Source organism: Amyelois transitella, chromosome 16, assembly GCF_032362555.1.
Source record: "Amyelois transitella isolate CPQ chromosome 16, ilAmyTran1.1, whole genome shotgun sequence".
NCBI lineage: Eukaryota > Metazoa > Arthropoda > Insecta > Lepidoptera > Pyralidae > Amyelois > Amyelois transitella.
In genome coordinates this window covers 1,858,646-1,878,390 of record NC_083519.1, presented here as the reverse complement: position 1 = coordinate 1,878,390, position 19,745 = coordinate 1,858,646, and the positions used below count along the sequence as shown (strand labels likewise).

The 19,745-nt window shown below is 36.0% G+C and overlaps 2 protein-coding genes across 4 annotated transcripts; one reads left to right on the top strand and one right to left on the bottom strand.

The window, feature by feature from the left end:
- Positions 1–5,674: 5,674 nt before the first annotated feature.
- On the top strand, positions 5,675–14,439 carry LOC106143320 (uncharacterized). 3 transcript variants are annotated; one of them, XM_013345372.2, is made up of 11 exons: positions 5,675–5,818; positions 5,999–6,141; positions 6,529–6,697; positions 7,530–7,572; positions 8,033–8,174; positions 8,815–8,955; positions 9,347–10,028; positions 10,485–10,573; positions 11,223–11,358; positions 11,976–12,036; positions 14,319–14,439. In XM_013345372.2, the coding sequence occupies exons 1-10, from the start codon at positions 5,812–5,814 to the stop codon at positions 12,029–12,031; spliced, it is 1,608 nt and encodes a 535-aa protein (XP_013200826.2). In that variant the 5' UTR covers positions 5,675–5,811; the 3' UTR covers positions 12,032–12,036; positions 14,319–14,439. The 3 variants fall into 3 exon arrangements, with proteins under 3 accessions (XP_013200826.2, XP_013200827.2, XP_060804404.1); XM_013345373.2 differs by having other exon boundaries at positions 11,976–12,048; positions 14,319–14,384; XM_060948421.1 differs by lacking the exon at positions 14,319–14,439 and having other exon boundaries at positions 11,976–14,274.
- A 392-nt stretch (positions 14,440–14,831) lies between these two features.
- Positions 14,832–17,754, bottom strand: LOC106143292 (large ribosomal subunit protein uL22). Its single transcript, XM_013345339.2, has 4 exons — positions 17,638–17,754; positions 17,356–17,444; positions 16,732–17,004; positions 14,832–15,074 (listed from the first exon to the last, which is right to left on the bottom strand). Exons 2-4 carry the CDS (start codon positions 17,434–17,436, stop codon positions 14,865–14,867), a joined length of 564 nt encoding a protein of 187 aa, XP_013200793.1. The 5' UTR covers positions 17,437–17,444; positions 17,638–17,754; the 3' UTR covers positions 14,832–14,864.
- Between the last annotated feature and the right edge of the window lie 1,991 nt (positions 17,755–19,745).

Here is a 19,745-nt window from a genome sequence, read left to right as displayed (position 1 = left end):
ATTAATAATAGTTATAAAAAATGGATGTCATAATTAATTGAACAGTAATGAAAAACTATAGGTACCTATCACGTAAGGTTCACTTACAGTCGTTTTCAATAAACAGGGATTCGTCGTTTAGTAGATGGGCTAGCATCATTTCACTATCAGAATCTCAATTCCATCACTAAGCCATCTAGTTGAACGTGGCCTCTCAGTCTTCGAGACTATTGTGTCTGTTACCCCACATGAGATTAAGACGTGATTAAGTTCATCATATAAGCCGTAGGACGTCCACTGCTGAACATGGCCTATGTTGCCCTCAATGTAATCGTTGTTGAAGAAAATGCTGCAGTGCAGTTTGCTACCGCTTCTTTGCGCGCCTTTGAAGCGGCAGTAAACTTAGTTTTAAGTAATTTATTTGACGTCAACCAATGTTGTTAAACCATACGTTTTGACAATTATTAAGCGATATGAAGTATCCTATAATAATGAATAAAAATTTTGAATTTGAATTTAATGATTTCCACCAATGATTCTGCTGGAGCCGGCCAGCGTCCAAATTTTCCACGCGGACTTCACCAAACTATCTATTCATAACTCGAGAAACCGTCCTACGCTGCTCTTTCCGGTACGTGATCTCCACTCGAGAAGTTTAAATGTAAGTTACCCTCAATTAAATTTGCATACCCATCATAACCGTATCGTCGATATAACGATCAACGTAAAACGCAACTTGTGACGTCAAACAACCGCAAATAGCTTCCCGGTTGCATGCACTGAACAACTATTTTCCACTTGAGCCGATTCACAAGGAAATAGATGCTGCAGTATATTAAAATATACGTGATCGTACCACTTTTTTAATGAAATCAATTGGACGGTTGTAATGAGGGAGGATATGCCGCCTACGTTGTTGCCTTGAACTGCCAAGTGACGAGTTTTGATATTTTCCTTTTGTTTTTGTGTCTCTTCCCGTGCAAATTGTAAAGTTTAGCAAGGGAATAGCATTATCCTTTAAAATCTCATGTTTATTAAAACTAACACAGACAGTGTTTGGCTCTATCTACCCTGCAAGGAAGACAGACGTGATTTTAAGTAAGTATATATGTAGTATTTAAGACATATACCTACCTTTTCAAGGATGGTACATAGTATACACGTTTGTTTATATGGATCAATCAATGAAATTTAAACCAGCCGTGTAGTTTTGTGTACAAATATTAGGAGGTTCGTATTCTAGGCATTACGTATGACATGTGAATCACCACGTTCCACATCGCAAATATTTTAGTTCAGTACAATTTGTTGGAGTCAATGATCCAATTTTATAACCCCGAACCCTAGTTACGTACGATGCCGATTTAAGTACAGCTACACTTTGTTATTTGACATGATTAGACTAGACTAGGTAAATTTGTTTGTTAGTTTGTTGTCTCTTCGCTCGTTATTTACTGAGCCAATCTTCTTGAAATTTCGCGTAAGTATATAAAGAGTCTGGAATAGGAGGTAGAGTAGTACATTTCATAAAAATCATATAAAAAAATTAAGAAACCGAAGCTGCTTTTGACTTTTGAGTATCCAAAAAACATAATAATTCAATTTTTAAAAATTTAACTGTGACTGATTGTCTAAGAGAAGGTACGAGTATATTTGTGCTTTCAGCAGTTTTTTTTTCTGTGACAAACATAAATAAGAACAAAGTTACATCTCGTCTCGATGTGAACTGGCCCTAAGTCAAGAAGATATTTTGCGATCGGGCGCTCACGGTAGGTGGATAACCTAATTTGCAATTGGGTCACTGTCAACAAACTCCCACACACATTCAACATTCAAGCCCAACTCGACTTGATTGCTGACCGGTTTCGTGTGACGCAGCTATTATTGTTCCTTTTGTTTTTCGTGCTTATTAATTCACTAGCGTTCTCCCTTTTTCCACTCTCGAGGAACTCAGATACGGATTGTTCGTTCGCTTAAAAAGAATATTCCAACTTCGAATATTGAAGCAGTTGATAGTTTAAACTAACGATACCTTTGAGTTTAAAGACCCCGAGTTTGATACCAACAAAACTGAAAATGGCATCGGTAATTAATTTATGAGAGAGAAAATCATGAAGAAGAGAAAACCATTGTTCCTCCCAAAGGAATGAGAGGGAAATATTTATTTTTTAAGCTTAATCTTCTAGCTTTGTTGTCGAAGGGGCAGAAGGTATGCATGGTACTTGGTTTTGCTATGTAAGCTGGTATATTATATGGCAAGAGTCCAACACTCTCCGAGTGAAGACTTGGGGACTCATCCATAAATCATTCACTAAATACTCTTTCAATCCGTCCCGCTCAATTTCGATGCAGCACAATCGAATCGAGAACGATGATGCAACGTCATAATCGAGCCAAGTAGAGGCGTGAATGCGATTGTGTCAACGTCATCGGCGCCTTTGATCCCAAAGGATCCCAAGTGCCGACTGACCCACTAAAGCTAATACAACCGGACGCCCCTAACTACCTTACCCTATTTTCGTGCGAGTTCCAACGGACTTCAATGGATTTGTGGATCAATTTTGCAATGAACTGCTTGTTGGAGTCAATCTTAATAAGTATTCTAGAGAGATAACTTTTATATTTAGAATCGAATCAAACGCATCGATAGTTCCTTTTTGATGTTAGCTAAGGTGTGGAGTTAAATGCCTGTGTCTATATTCCCAGACATGTACTGTCCGCGAACATTCAAAAGTAGAATAAATGCGTATCTCTTAGAAAGACATGTAACATCTTTGTCTTCAAACTGTGTATATCAGGGTTCACGATAGTCTAGTTAGACTATCCAAGAAGAAAGTTAAAACATGCGTAGAACACTCAGATTAAAACAAGCGGTTAATAACTTTTTAAAAATTTAATAGAATAAAAAAAATTCAGTCACTCTACTCATTTGACCAGAGATGACTGTTTAATATAAATTTGACCGAATATTGAAGTCTAAAAAAATAAAGAAGGCATCCAATTAATGCTGACTGGCATATCAAAGAAAAGCCAAAACAGCTTTTAAAAATTAGGGATACTCTAAGGTCAAATTTGTCGTTAGGTTTCTTATATCGCCTGGGGTTGCACTAAGAGAAAATTTCCCAAAATTCCCGTGGGATCGGAAATAAACGGGAATTTTATGCTTTCTTAGCTATAAATTAAAAATCGAACCTTTATTTTCACCCCTCCGAGGCGGCGCGGGCGCAGGTTTCGCCGCAGCGTTCGCGAAGAGTGCGCAGACGCAAATCAGTGCAGCTGCGCGAGCGCGAGCCATGCGTGCCGTGTCAATACCCACTAACAACTGATAACGAACCAGGAATCATACCGGTCTTCCCATATGATAAACAAACAGTATAATTTGATAACTGTGTAGTTGAACAAATAATGAAAATAAGGGCTAGTCTACTAGTCCCTACAAACTATACCTCTGGTTAGGAACAACAAGTCTGGAATTACAATAGGGAAAAGAACTTTCTTTCTTTTCTTTTACGGAAAGAAATTTCTTTTGCAGCTTCGCACATATCATTTACCGTTCCCGTTATGATTCCTAAAAGTTCTCGTGTCTCGCATACTAAGTATAATTTATCTGGAAGCTCACTAAATCTTTTCAATTAAGCCACTAAGTGATAGTGCAACATACATATGTCAAGTCCTTCCTCTATATGATAAACGGCTAAATTATAGAATTGAGATTGCTAATTTTTTAAATTTTATAAACCTTTATCTTGACCGACTGAGCGACAATTGAAAGTTTCAGTTCATGATGAAATTTAAGTGTTTCAATATCGTCTCATAGATCCTTGGACAAAATCTGAATTCTTTCTGCTTAGGTAGCCCGGGCAACGTACGGTACAGCTTCCAAATAAAATAATTCCAACAGTACCTTTTGTATATTTATTATCTTAATTACAATTATCTAAATATGTATCGGGACACTAAACAACTTGCCTAAGTGAAACATGCATCAACTTGAATAACTAACATAATCATTTTCATTTAATTTCTGCCGCAACTTTCGTAACTCATTATTGACATCTCTGAGACGATTTACCAAGTAATAGTTTTCTTCTGCCAGACTCATGGCATTGGAAGTGGCCTCGGCACGCTTCTTCTTGGATTCTTCTATGAGTATCCTTAGATAATCGTTTTCAGCTTTCAGTTTTCGTATTTTTTCATAATAATGCAGCATATTTTTCTTCAATCAATTACAACTATAGAGACAAATCTAGATTTTATTAAGCTTTGAAATATTAATAAGCTGTCCTCACGAAGCTTTCCCGTTTATTAATTTACAGGCTTCTAATTTGGCTTTATGAATTTGTTCTTTAAGCCTCAAATTTTTCTCTTTGAGGTCAATGGCCCGGCACATCTCCTGATGTTGGTTGGTCGTGACCTCCAGCAAGTAATGCTGCAGACGCTTATTTTCTGCAACTAGATATTTAAAATTGTATGCAAAAGACGACCTACCAGGGCTGATTATGTTAGGTCTTATAAATTTTTGTTTTTTCATAATAAATATTTAGTGACTAAATTAAAACTTCAAATTTTGAAATAATCTATTTTGACAGCACTCATGGATCGTTGTGGCCTGCGGCATTTATTTTTCACTCGCAATCTTAAAGTATCTACTAAATTAAAATAATTAAGAACTCGCAATACGGATCGTGGAATTGACAATATTAGCTCTATTTACCTTACCAGGAAAAAGGCATACTTTTATGTATTTGTCTATATGTTAAGACATATTATTTTTTATCAAACTTCTTCGGATTCTTCTTGTTGTTCTCTTCTAGCAAACTGTCACTATTTGAATCCCAATCCATCATATTAAAATACAGCTGAACCTTTCAGTATTTTCAAGACTGTAGTCTCTGCCTATCCCGCAAGGGATATAGATGCGGTTTTAAGTATGTTTTTCAGGAGCTTATTATTGCCAGTGTCTATTTTTATTTAGTCCTCGCCATAAGATAAAAACATCAGTTAGGAGATCCTTGTCATAAATACTTCCACAGATTTAAAAACATTACTGTGTATATTTTCCTCTTTCGGGAGACTTTTTGGGACAACATAAAAAATGATTCAATTAGGTATATAGGTACCTATCCAATACTCATGTGTATGTCATCAATAACCGACACATACGAAACATAAAATAAGTAAATTTATTGGAAAGGTCGGAGTGGGAAGACCTAGACGAACGTATCTTGATCAAATTAAGGACGTCCTGGTAAAGGGTCAGGTCAAAAGTACCCGAAACCGCCGAGCTTGTATGAAGAGAGTTATGAATGTGGATGAAGCGAAGGAAGTATGCAGAGATCGTGGCAAGTGGAAAGAGGTAGTCTCTGCCTACCCCTCCGGGAAAGAGGCGTGATTTTATGTATGTATGTTATTGCATATTGTGTGTAACATCCATTCAGCTAAATGTGATATTTCAATTTCTGCCTACCCAGTAAGGAATAAAAATTATTCGAACTAAGAGAAAAACAACGTCATATCTTTTGGATTATCATGAGGACATTATTTTCGATTCACGATAAAAAAATTTAAAATAAAGGATTTTTAAATAATTAGCGCTCTTAAAAAAGTATGTACCCACCATGTTATTTAAAAAAGTTAGAGGTATCAATGTCATAACATACCTTTTTATGACTGACAGTGACAGTGTCAAATTATTTTTAAGATATTGGACGCGGAGTCGCGTATGTATACTAGCAAATATTTAGAAAAGTGGAAAAATAATAATTTAGTTAGCATATTATGTTAATGAGCAAAAGGTGATAAATACAAAAAATTAAGAAGCTCAAAAATAAGATGGCTGGTAAGTTTCGTGTATAAGCTAGGCGATCAATTTCATAAACTTTTAAAATGAAATCGTGTTTAAATAAAATTTATTTATGCATTTTTCTTTCGAAACCATGATACCTACCTTCTGTAACTAGTAAAAAGATTTATTTTCTTACATTTCAATGAAATCTTAGTCTACTGCAATTTGTTACAGGACATGGTGGATCTCCCCAGGATCATGATGATGTTGATGATGATTTACTTAATGAGGACTGTTTCTTATGTGTTGTTAATTTGCCAGCCCACTGGGAAATATCAGATTACCAAGCATTTATCAAAAAAACTGTTCCAGAGATCGTAAGTTATTCCAATTTTGTTGCTTTTGTTGTATTGATTTGTTCATAAATTATATGTAATAATATTGTATTCATATGTATGCTAATAAATAAATCAAATTTCACAAAAATACATAAATAGTATCAAGTATTACATCAGTAAACCTAAAGTAAGAATATTTTTATATATACTTTGCAATTTCTGGCACTTTAGAATAGGACAACTCTGTATCCTTCTTTATCTGTATCTTCTCGTGGATGTCTTAAAAGTTGACTAAGGGAATGGCTTAAAAACTTGGAATTCAGTGAATTCCAGTCATTTCAAGACTATTGGCTCTATCTATCCTGTAAAGGAATATATAGACATGACTATATGTATGTACAATACATTCATGTATTTTTATTACAGGACACAAAAACACAACTACTATTCGTGCACAAGATGAATATTGCTAAAAATCCATTAAAAAGTGAGATTATTTTCCAATTTCTGACTGAAAGTGCTTGTCTGATCACGATGAGGAAGTTACAAGGAATGCAGGTCGAAGGGAAAAGACTTTTGGTCATTCCCAAAGCAGGTATTAATTATCTAGATGTTACTGTTATCTATACTAATATTATAAAGCTGGAGAGTTTGTTTGTTTGTTTGAACGCGCTAATCTTAGGAACTTCTGATTCAAATTGAAAAATTATTTTTGCGTTGAATAAACCGTTTATCAGTTTTAGGCTATATAACATATTACATTAGGAGAGAAGAAATAATGGAAAATGTGAAAAGAATGGGGAAAATTTTCATCCTTGAGGGCTTCAATGATGCCCAAAATAACTATTCCACATGGACGAAGTTGCGGGCACAGCTAGTAAATAATACGGGAATTAAATATGCACATAATATTTTATTTTACCTCAAAAAAATTGAATCATGTTACAATGGTCAGTGGTCACTGAGCGACTGAAAAGCAGTGGGCTAAGGCTCTGTCTGCATGGCAGAATGTTGTTCTACCACCAAGTTTTTGACCAACTACAGTCACAATTCAAGCTACCAGAGTCCATATTCAGGACAACGGCCATATAACAGTGAATAATTAACTGACTTCGCAGAATGAGGTCACTTAAGATATTTCTCTAAGTTTAGTTGGCGACTTCATTCCAGTACCTATTTTCAGATGACTAAGATCACTAAAGCTGCCTGTCCATTGACGCGGCGCCGGGCGGCAGAGCAGATAACCGAGGAAATATTGACCAATAGGATTGCATAATATAAACACTTTGCAATCCTATTGGTCTATATTTCCTTACAACTCTGCTCCACCGCTACGGATCTTACGACAGGCAGCCTCATCAAGTCGTACAGCTGTATTTCAAAAATAGAATTTCTATGTTTTAACATTAGTTTTTTTTTTATTTCAGTGAAACTGTTATCAGCCAAAGCAAGAAGCAAAGCCAGGACAAGGTATTATTATGATAAATCAATCAGTTTAGTAGTACAGCCCACATAGCGTGGCACGCGCGACGCCGCTTTTATCGCGCGGAAAACTATCGTTGTTTCGTTTTTTATTATGAAACTAGCTGTGCCCGCAAATTCGTCCGCGTGGATTAGTTTTATTGGGCATCATTGAAGCCCACAAGGATGAATGATTTTCCCCTTTTTTCACATTTTCCATTATTTCTTTGCTCCTTATAGTTGCAGCATGATGTTATATAGCCTAAAGCCTTCCTCGATAAATGGTCTATTCAACTCAAAAAGAATTTTTCAATTGGAACCGGTAGTTCCTGAGATTAGCGCGTTCAAACAAACAAACTCTTCAGCTTTATCATATTAGTTTGATATGAAAGTGATAGTTTTTCGCGCGTTAAAACGGTGTCTCAGTGGAACATTGCTTTGTTCCAAATTGTAACTCTTATTCCATTAGAATTATAGGTGACAATAGGGACAAAACGAAAAAGCTCAAAGCAGGCGATTGGTCTGAACATGAAAAGTATGGGTTGAGTGAACAATTTCTGAACGCCCTTGGTATCACCCCGCCGCTAGGAAACAAGATACATATTTCAAATGTAAGTACATATTCAACTTAATCTTTATCTAAATAAACAATATAATAATATAATATAAAATATAATAATAAACAATATACACTTCTTCCTTCTGGATTTAGTCCTGGTTGCGTCCTTACCACTCTAAAGGAGCCCAGGGCATAGGTACCTATGGATCCTAAATTAAGTAAATCAGGTTTTTATATGAAGCGACTCCTTCGTGACATCCAGAACCGTTGCAGGGGATCAAGAACCTTGTTGAATGTTGGTGCAATAGAAAGATAAAACTCTTCATGGCACCATGAGTAAAACATACAACATACATACATAAAATCACGCCTCTTTCCCGGAGGGGTAGGCAGAGACTACGTCTTTCCACTTGCCACGATCTCTGCATACTTCTTCTTCTCTTCATCCTTCGCTTCATCCACATTCATAACTCTCTTCATGCAAGCTCGGCAGTTTCGGGTACTTTTGACCTGACCCTTTACCAGGACGTCCTTAATTTGATCAAGATACGTTCGTCTAGGTCTTCCCACTCCGACCTTTCCCTCCACACCCTCCATGTATATCTGCTTAGTCAACCTGTTTTCATTCATCGTCTCCACACCTATACAATAACCATATTTATTTATCGTTTTGTATTTAATTTATATTCCAGCTGTCATCAGAAGTGACTGAAACCAAACTAAGAGAAATATTCAGCTATGCCGGCCACGTGGTGGCTGCCTCTTTATCGAAGAGTGATGGCATGAAGGTGCATGGAAAGATTTTGTATGACCATCCCGTTGAAGCTGTTCAGGTAACTCATACATACTCATATAGTAACATGGCAGACAGAGTCCACAGTCTCGAAAAGATAGAAGACGAAATGTTCAGCTGTATGGCTTAATGATGGAATTGAGGTTAAAAAAGGGGCAGGTTGCTAGTCCATCTCCTGAAAGAAGAATTCTAAGACTTACAATCGGGCCTACGATCCGTCTGAGACCACGATTCTGGATTGGTTAAGTCAGGTTTAACACGAAGCTACTCCCGTCTGATCTCCGCAACAAATATCCTATTATTCCTGAAGGTTTATTCGATTTCTGTATCAAATTTCGTCAAAATAGATTTAGTTTCAGTTTATTCGTTACAAAAAATAAACCTTAATCGTTTCTCTATATAGGTAATATTAGTATGGAATTCCCTTTCAGGCGGTATCAATGTTTAACCAAAGAGAATTATACTCTAGGACTATGATCGTAAAAATTGACAAGTGGCAAGACACTACAATTTTACCCGACAAATTAAATTCCATAGGCCCGGGGCTCGGGGCTAACGGGATGCCCCTCACTAGCGTCCGCCACAAACTCGAAATAGAACCATTAAAACAACTGCTGCTTCAGGAAATAATAAAGTTGTCAGAATTAACGCAAAAGAATATAGCGACCGAAACGAGTATACAACCAAACCCTCCCGCTATGTCTGCGTTGACTGTCAACACAACTCCGTCGCATAATCACGCCGGAAATTTGTTTCAAATACTCCAGCATCAATTAGGTGGCACTATGGTTAATGCATTACAACAGCCGTGGAATCAAGTCGCTCAACCTGCGCAAAGCAGATTTGACATACCACCGAGCGGTCTTGGACAAAACGCGTACGCGAATGTGCAGAATATGTATGGGAGTATGGGCCAAATGGCCAGTTTTCAGCAAAATGCGTTAATGACGACTAAAGTTAGCCGGTTTGATGTGCCGCCTTCCGTTCAGAGTTGCACTCCAGTATCGAATACGGGCAGTTGGACGGCTAGTCAATGGAGTCACGTAGAGCCACAGTACACGCCTAGTCGGTCGCCTGATAATAGCAGCTATGGAAATAAGAAATTTAAGCCAGGTAAATGATAATAGGTAAATAATAAGGCGTGTTGGCCCCAACACTATTGTATGGGAGTGAAAGTTGAGTGAGGATAGAGAGGTATGAAAGCGAAATAAACTTAGTGAAAATGAGAGCTTTATGATCGGTGTAAAATTGTTATGATAAAGGAATGCTTACATGTTTTCGTCATGTTGATAGGGTGAAATTAAAAGCATTTATTTTATCGCGCGAAAAACTATTGCTGTCACGTTTCACATCATAATAAAAATCAAAACAGCGTGGTCTAGACGAACGTGCTTTGATCAAGTCAGAGACGTCCTGGTGAAGGGTCACCTTGTACCCTAAACCCAGGAGCTTGCATGAAGGAAATAATGAATTTGGATGGGGCGTAAAAAGCACGCAAGCTAAACAAGTTCCAAGCCAATAAAAAGCAATCTTCTATTTTCAAAAATATTTAAAAAATCTGTTTTACAGACGACTTCGACGTTGAAAGACTGAGCGACTTAGAAAAATCGGATAGACAAAACGCAATGACGTCATCTGACATGCTGGTGTTCACAAATGTAAGTGACTGCACTATGTTTTCGTATCAAATCGAATAATAGGATTTGAACCTGTGAAACACGGTTATTTTATTCGGGCACCGTAGCAGTTCGACTACCGGCACTCGTTTTCTGGACGTTTATCTATATTTTTACATACATACATATAATCACGTCTATATCCCTTGCGAGGTAGACGAAGACAACAATCTTGAAAAGACTGAACGGCCACGTTCAGCTGTTTTGCTTAATGATAGAATTGAGATTCAAATAGTGACAGGTTACTAGCCTATCGCCTTAAAAGAATGCGTAGTTTATAAGCATATCCCTTAGTTGCTTATTACGACATGCATGGGAAAGAGATGAGGTCGTCCTAGTCCTTTTTTCTGTTGATGCCGGGAACCACACGGCACGGAATCTATTACATACATACATACATACACATACATACATACATACACATACATATCGTCACGTCTATATCCCTTGCGGGGTAGACAGAGCCAACAATCTTGAAAAGACTGAATGGCCACATTCAGCTATTTGGCTTAATGATAGAATTGAGATTCAAATAGTGACAGGTTGCAATCTATTACATACCTATTAATTATAATTACAAAATCTGTGTAATTTGTCACGTTTATATTAATTTAATAATGATTAATTCCAGTTGCCATCGAGCGTGACATCGAAAGCGCTCGTAAACAAGATGTCGGAGGTCGGCGAGTTGAAATTCGCGGAGATCACGAGCCAGGGCCGCGCCATAGTGCGCTTTCAAGACGTCAAAGACGCACAGAGGTGTGCCAGTATCCTTTTGTCACGGCTGTTAATGCTTCTACAATGTCATTTTACATTACATTTTACCGTTACAGTGACGTGTGGGTCCGAGACTTTAGAGTAACACCATCTCTTTCCCATGGATATCGTAAAAGAGGACTTAAAAACTTGATATTCTTCTTTTAGCCGATGGATGAGCAAAGAAATAATGGAAAATGTGAAAAAAACCGGGTAAAATTATTCATCCTTGAGGGCTTCAATGATGCCCAAAATAACTTAACTATTCCACGCGGACAAAGACGCGGGCACAGCAAGTTATTCATTTTATTTTATAGACTGATGTCATTCAATAATGGATCTTAAATACAATCATAAACAATGAACAATTTAATATTAAAGGATGTGTGCTTTACTGTTATGTATTAAGTTCCAATATTCGAATCGACTTACGAATTTGTTTCTTTCCTTTTATGAATTTTGCGATATCCGTGGGATGAGAATGATGTGGTCGTTCCAAAGTGCTGAGGACCACACGGCGCAATCAAACATGTCAGACCATCAACTACACAAAAACAAGTCACCTTAATCCATTCCTTAGTAACCTTGACTCGATGATTCCAAATAATATTTCCTAAATGTAACACAGAGTTATACGACCGCTCGAGGGTGGACGGACAGGTCATTAATGTGAACTTCTTCTGAATGTGGTAAGTGACTCGGTAAGTACAAAATCTTCAATGGGTTCAAATGCACAGCGAAAGCGTGCTGGGCCCATAACCATTAAAAAGAAACGTGTATGTTCCCAACAGACTGACTTTATTCTTTTTTTAAAGGGAGGCTGTTCCAATTTTAACACTGCGTTTTGATACACACTTTAAAAGAATGATAGTCATGTTGAAATAATGGTTCATTTTACGAATAAAACATGATTAAATGTGCCAGTTTGTCTGGATTTTCTTCTTAGTGTGTTTACAAACTGTCGTTCCAGAATATCCATAGTGAAGTATTTTTTAACTAAATGTTATTCTTGTTTTCTTTAACTTCTTCCTTTAAAGGAAAATACTTAAAGAACTGCATATAGAAATTTTATGCAGCCTTTTTTTTCGTCATAGTTTATCCTGGCTACAAAAGTTTTGATATTATTAACATATTCTTTGCTTTAATAATGCCTATATGACGACTATTTCGTCTGTATATGTCGAAAACTTATGATAAGTAGTTTGATTCATTGGTCACTATGGCGTATGGGTTGTAGTGGTCAAATATTAAAACCCACCAACAGCTTCTAGCTAAGTTCTTGAGAATAGCAATCCTGGCTTAATGTATATGCTCTTGCGCCTGGTGATTATTGTCCGGAATTCTCTCAAAACCTTACTTGTTCTCTGCATCCTTAGCATTCATTGCTTCGGAGCCGGGAAATATGTACTTGATGTCTCCTTGAGTTAAATATTCATTTAAGACTGTTGACTCTTAATGCAATTTTTGATGTTTATAGCGTTTTACTCTCTCTCTTTCTAACACACACACGCGCACACATACATGTGCTTGTTCCTGGTTGCACCCTCCACAGTGTTCCGGGGCCCGGGGTCCGCCTTCCGACTCTCCACACTTCGGCTTCCTCGGATTTCAGTCCATTTGCTCGCATATCATCTTTTACGACGTCCAGCCTTGATCTCTTCGACCTGAACCTTCTACCTGGGCCCGGCGGTAGCGGTATGGTCAGACATCAGTTCCCTAACTAGTCTGCCGTTTTCCGCAAAACATAGCCGTACCAGCGTAGGCTATTCTGCATTTTGGCTTCTATGTCTGACATTAAAAGCTGTTGCGGATATGAGAGTTCCTCACGGGGTCCTTCCGTGATACTCCACACGTCCAGCGCAGCGTGTTCATTTCCGTGACACGCACGTTTTGCTTTTGCCGCTCCAGCAAAGGCCACGTCTCGCTGCCATACAACTGGACGGGCTTAATGATGGATTTATAGAACTATGTGATTTTTAATTTGTATCTATAATATATTAATTTTAATTATTTGTAGGTATTCACATATTAAATATATTTGGGAAATAACGATGTTATTTTTTTTTTCTTCGACGTTTATATTTAGCTATTGTTGAATATTTCCTTTTTTTGGTTTCAGTCACTTCTAATGACTGCTGGATTGTTTACAGGAATGGTCGATTTGTCAGGGAATAGAACTAGTCTACATGATAGTCATTATCCTCTTTCAAACATATTAATTCAAAGACTTCGTATTTCTGCAACTTTATGGTCTGTATTTCGCTCCTTCGTTGATCTCATTAAAAGGTATGTTTTAAAAAGCGTCAGCCTGAGGATCTTCAAAACATGAGGCCTTCAGGTTCTTGAACATTTCAGCAACTTTAAGCTCCATGCATTTTTAATGGTGCTCCGTAAAGGCAATTATTATCAAACATTGTCAAGTTACATCCATTTTTAGATTTTATATTTTACATTTCAGATTTTTCTTCGTTTTTCTTGTACCCAATAACTTTTATTGTTTAAAATATGCATTAGCAAAAAGCTATTAAATTGTTCTCTGAACTTATAATATAGATATGTAGATAGATACATAAATATATGTCTATTTATTTTTATATGGCATACATGTACTTATCTTCTGCGTAAATACGCGTACATATAAATTATGTGTGCGTGCTAACGATGTCATTAAAATATGTATTATTATGGTATTAACATATTAATACGAGAGACAATACGTGATTCCGGATTCTGCATATTGTTAGAACCGGCAATTCATTCAGATATTTTTTCTTAATTAGTTCAAGAAAAAAAATCTAAACTCTCAAAGGTAAAGGAATTTAATGGGCTATCTATCGCCTGCTTCTCTCTCTTGTATCTTTTATTGAGAGTGTGAATCTTTTACATATTTTTATTGTGACTCATGATTATTGATAGTGAATAAAAAGCTATTTTTATAATTGAAAATGATATAACCTGTTTCTCATTTCAGAACGATCCCTCGTGCGCTGGTTTTGGAGATGTCTTAAAATAAAATTTAAGTAGTTTATATTCTTTTGTGATTACTTGAAACAAATAGTATTAGAAGTTTTTTCTTTTTCTTTACTCAGTTGCATCTTGTTGTGACGAATTTTTCTTCAATTAATAAACAGTTTTATTAACACAAAGACTAGTAAGTATTTATTTATTTTTTAACCCTTCCTTCTTAACGCGACATTATGACTGATGACAAGATGATAATGAAAAAACTGAAAGACCCGCTGTATGGCTTTATGATTAAAATTCAAATAGTGACAAATTGCTAACCCATAACTTAAAAACATCCCAAGTTTATTTGCATTTCCATTTCACACTTATTAATGTGAGTATTATCGCTACGAGATCAGCATGAAAGCTGGCACTAGATGAATGTTTACTTACTCGCCATTTACGACAGATAAATAAAAGGAGTATCCCATTCAAAGTGCCAGGTGGGACACGACAGTTTCAAAATAAAACACAAAACTGGATGTAAATCTTTTTATTAACCCTTACATGTCTATTCCCTCATCATCTTCTCCTTTTGGCGCGCCAGCTTCTTTTTGGAGAGCTTCTTCTTGGCGGGCGCGTCGTCGGCGGGCGCCGCGCGCGCCACCGCGTCCTCGCGCTCGCTGAGGCACACCTCGATGTGGCACGGCGACGACATGTACGGGTTGATGCGCCCGTGCGCGCGGTACGTGCGTCTGCGCAGGCAGGGGGCGCGGTTTACCTGGAATTCGCAATTTAAAATTATTATCTCACTTTCATAATTCTAATAATTTAATTAAAGAAATTAATAGTCATCTATTTCTTTTGATATTAAAGTCAGTTTTGTGCTCGCCTGTTGGGGAGAGGAGATCAAGATTCACCTATGACCATACTACTTAGTTCTGCTACACTTATCTGACTGGCAAGTAAACCAAACCAAAACTTGATTATAGTCACACATAATCTAGTCGCCTGGATGTATGCAGGCTTATCACAATGTTTTCCCTCACTGTAACAGCATTACTTGTTGCCTAAATATGCAAGTTTTCTCTTGATGTTATTCCTAACCCTAAAAGCTTCAGTTACCAAAAAAATTACAATGTAGTCCCTTTCATAGGATATTCTTTTTACACAGATATCAATAAACAAAAAAATCACAAAAACCAAGGAACAAATGTAAGTAACACAATAATAAAAGAAAAGTATTTAACTTTTCTTGGATATAATATGCTACTGTTTTTTTATGCCTTTTGAAAACAGTTTGTACATAGAATGTTACATCCTGTCAAGCAAAAAAAGGCACACCTATGTGCTATGCGGTATCCAGCACCAATAGAAAAAAAATAAGACCACTACATATCTTTCCTATGGATGTCTTAAAAGGTGACTAAACTATAAGTTTATAAATTTGGAATTCTTCTTATAGACAATGGGATAAGACCACTACATCTCTTTTTCCTATGGATGTCTTAAAAGGTGACTAAGCTATAGGCTTATAAACTTGGAATTCTTATAGACGATGGGCTAACAACCTATCACTATTTGAATCTCTTATCATTAAGCCAAATATCAATCTTTTCACGACTTGGCTCTGTCTTCCCCGCAAGGGATAGAAACGTGATTATACATATGTATGGTCTATTTATTCGGGGCCACATTTTTTACAGGGGGATAAAAGTTATCTGATAGATAAATAACAATCCTAAAACAAAAGTGTGTAAAGAAGTCACCATTGATATAATTTTGCAATTTATCTATCACTATCAAAATTCATTACCTTCGCTATTATTTATACTACTCACTACCACTACCCCTATTTTCTCTGTCTGTATGTATAAACTGATTTCGCAAAGCTGGAAACTTTTCCTGTTTGAAATGTTGGAAAGAGGGATTTCTGAGGAAGATTTATATCTAGAGGTCTATAGTAAAATATATTTTAGCTGCATATTGAAAATTACCCAATATGGGTCTGTTTGACAATAAATTTATGAGAAATGTTTTACTCTTTCATGCAACAACTATGATTATGGTTGAACCTTTATGTGAAGTGGATGTAGGGGTAGTGGAAATTCTGACTGGACCAAAGCTAGCATACATCGAGACTGGTGAAATATAAATTTCATAAAGAAATAAGATTAGCCAAAACAGATTTACTTTTTTTTAACAAACTGAACAAGTTTATAAAAGAAAACTACACAAGTTGATACGTTTGGCAATACACATAAATGGACATCATTTCTGGAGGCACTGGTTTCAGAATATTTTAATTTAGCTTCCAGTAGGTCTATTTTTATTCATTAAAACTTGTTATAGTAAACCTAACATAAATAAAGTCTACACATAAGTCAGTGGAATACTAAGTAGGTACCTACCTAGTATGAAAATAATTACAAACTTACTTGAATGTGATCAATGACCAGCCTGTCCACATCCAAGCCTTTGTAGTCAGCATTTGACTCGGCATTCCTCAATAATTGTAACAGGAACTCTGCAGATTTCTTAGGCCAGCGACCCTGTGTGGTGCCAAACTGTTTAGCCTGTGCACAGCGCCCAACACCACCATTGAAGCGACGGAATGGAATACACTCTTTTTGGTCTACCACATTTTTGAGGTAACGGACGGCACGGCGAAGAGGGAACTTCCTGATGGCCATTGCCGTCTCATATGTGTTCTGAAATAAAAGTTAATTAATGTAAATTTTGGGCAACGTAAGTTTTGAATCACTTCCAAAATTAAGTATTTGAGCCCTTTTAATGACTACATCTTTGTAATAGTTAATATGATAAATGTCATCTTCATGACACGACTTCGATTAAGTCGCAACTAAAGCATTGGTTTATACTTTAGTTGAGACTTAAACTTTCACATTTTGATTAAATACTTAGACCTTACTGATGACTTTTCAAAGAGACATTGAGATTCAAACTAAAGCGAAAACTGCTATTAGTGGAAGTAAAGGTTTCAGAAGTAAACAATACATGTGCAGTATTATTTACAAACTGGGTATTGGAAATATACATACCTTGAAATGAACACGGAGGTTTGAGCCACGGGCTTTGCATGACTTCGCTGGATTATCCGGCTCCCGAGAGTAACGACCCATTTTTGCTTCTGAAACAGAGCGGCTTGTTTCAAACACTATAAAATAGGTTATGTTTTATTACTTTGCACATCTTCACTTATCCGCCAAAATATACCCGTAGGAAAAAGCAATATGCTTTGATTTGTAATACCGTTCCTGGATTTTGTTTAAAAACAAGCATTTTATTAGATAAAAATGGATAAAAACGAACACGAAACCAACCTCTCAGGAGACAATTTTACAGGAAAAGAAATAGACAAAAGAGTTTGACAGTTTTATGACATGACATTGACAATCAAAGTGTTACCCGAAGATAATATTCATTTTTTATGTTAGCGGTCTATAGACGCATCATTTTGGAAATACCATAGACTTTTTGTAGTTTGTTACAGAAAAGATTATTATTTCAGTTTCCATATAAAATACCAATGTATTTTTCGGTATTGGCATCGTAAATTGGAATTGTATGTAATAAATAACTTCAAACAAGACATTCACACTATTGAGGTACAGTTGTGATAATTTGAATTTATTTAGTAAATGCCGGTGTTATTAGAAAAGATAGGTACTCGTAACAAGGAGGCAAATATTCTTTGCATTAATATAGGCTTTTAATTATTCAATAATGGAATGGGTTTAAAAAATGTAACTGATTGAAAAACAGGAGCGGTGACTTGTTTTTTTTATAAGCAACACGGCCTTCCGGCTTTGAACAGGCGCGATGCTCTTTTATTTTTTTAGTGTGAGACTGGAAATGTCCCGTCTGGTCTCATCTTACTATATTGTAGCTTCTTCGGATATTCCTTATAAACTCTTAGATGAATAAAAAAAAGGTAATACGAATGGTTCTCAGCAATTAAGAATACATAACCTCCCTTGGTAGATTAGGAACACATATTTTTCTAATAAGAGAACAGCATGCACATTCATCTAGTCCAGGGCTGGTAGCTAAGATAGAACATAGTGTATGCCAGTACTTCTCTTCCCGTGCAGATTGTAAAAGTCAATCAAGGGTAACGGTAACTTTGCTTCCTTCTTTTAGGTTATGGGCTATTAACCTATCACGATTTGAATCTTAATTAACTCATCAAGCCATACGTACAGCTAAACGTGGCCTTTCAATATTTCGAGATTGTTGGTTCCGTCTATCCCGTTAGGGATAAAGACATGATTTTAATGTATATGTTTTTATAAACAAATAAAATAATAAATAGTATATAAACTAATAGAAACTTTGTAGTAGCCTACCAGGTACCTACTTTAAGTTATCACGTACATTACTACTTAGTAGGTACGTAACTATTTAATAAAACACATTTTTATATCATCTTTTTAATCGAGCAACTAATGACTAGATAGATACTACATTATAATTAGTACACAATATACATAATTACATAACTTTAAACTAGATTTACGTACCAATACCTACTGATATGTATTAAACATGTTTTTATTTTTTCATTGACTAGGATTGAAGTAGATTATTACTACAGAATTGTTAATATTTTTAAAGGTATTACAAATTTTTTACTGTTATAAAAATCACATCGTTGTTGCAAGAGATTCTGTTGCCCACGCCTCAAAAATAAAATGATAATAAGACTGCTTTACCCAATGGTAGATAATGCCATTAGCATTAAGTCCGCCTATGCATATCAATTTACAAACTGTAAATGTTAAAAAGTAAATAAACGTAGGTAAAATCTATTTAAAGGTGAACGACGGTTTGTCCGCGGCCTGGAAAAATCTGCAAAAATACTTACTTGTGAATAAAAGGTACTTATTTAAATAAATTATTAACATTAAAGAATATGTACCAACATTTATTCTTACTTAGGCACCTAAATAATTTTCTTTTTACAATAGCATACCTGGGTAATAAGATAAGTAGTAATCGATAATATAAGTACTCATTGAGTTTTGACTAGGCTAGACTAGATTACAATTGACTATGTAAGATAAAATTATACATACATTCAGTGACATGAACGAACATATATTCGATGGAGGCGACTAAAAGCCGAAAGCACAAAAAAATTCATGGAATTAATTTTTGTCTCTGGGTGAGGTTTTATTTACAATTCAAAGGTAGGTAAGAAAGAGATCGCATTTAATGTTAAGTTCGCCTTTTGCTGCAATGTTTTTAAATACATGTGATTTTGCTGTAATTTATTGTGGTGCAATAAACAGATATTACATTGTACTTATGTTTGTTTTAAAAATACTTTCTCTAAGACCTAAGAATAGACTAATAAAATAATAGACCTCCTAGTTCTTAGCAACATGAATTAAATTCATTATTAAACCTTGTTATCGTAAGTTACTCT

Bases quoted from the DNA above. Each gene is read 5' to 3' on its own strand.
- LOC106143320 (XM_013345372.2), top strand. The intron at 8,175-8,814 runs GTAAGTACATAT...TTTATATTCCAG, and splicing joins ACAAGATACATATTTCAAAT to CTGTCATCAGAAGTGACTGA. The intron at 8,956-9,346 runs GTAACTCATACA...ATTCCCTTTCAG, and splicing joins ATCCCGTTGAAGCTGTTCAG to GCGGTATCAATGTTTAACCA.
- LOC106143292 (XM_013345339.2), bottom strand. From the start codon at position 17,436: ATGGGTCGTTACTCTCGGGAGCCGGATAATCCAGCGAAGTCATGCAAA. The intron at 17,005-17,355 runs GTATGTATATTT...CTTTTATTTCAG, and splicing joins ACCTCCGTGTTCATTTCAAG to AACACATATGAGACGGCAAT. The intron at 15,075-16,731 runs GTAAGTTTGTAA...TGCGAATTCCAG, and splicing joins TGGTCATTGATCACATTCAA to GTAAACCGCGCCCCCTGCCT.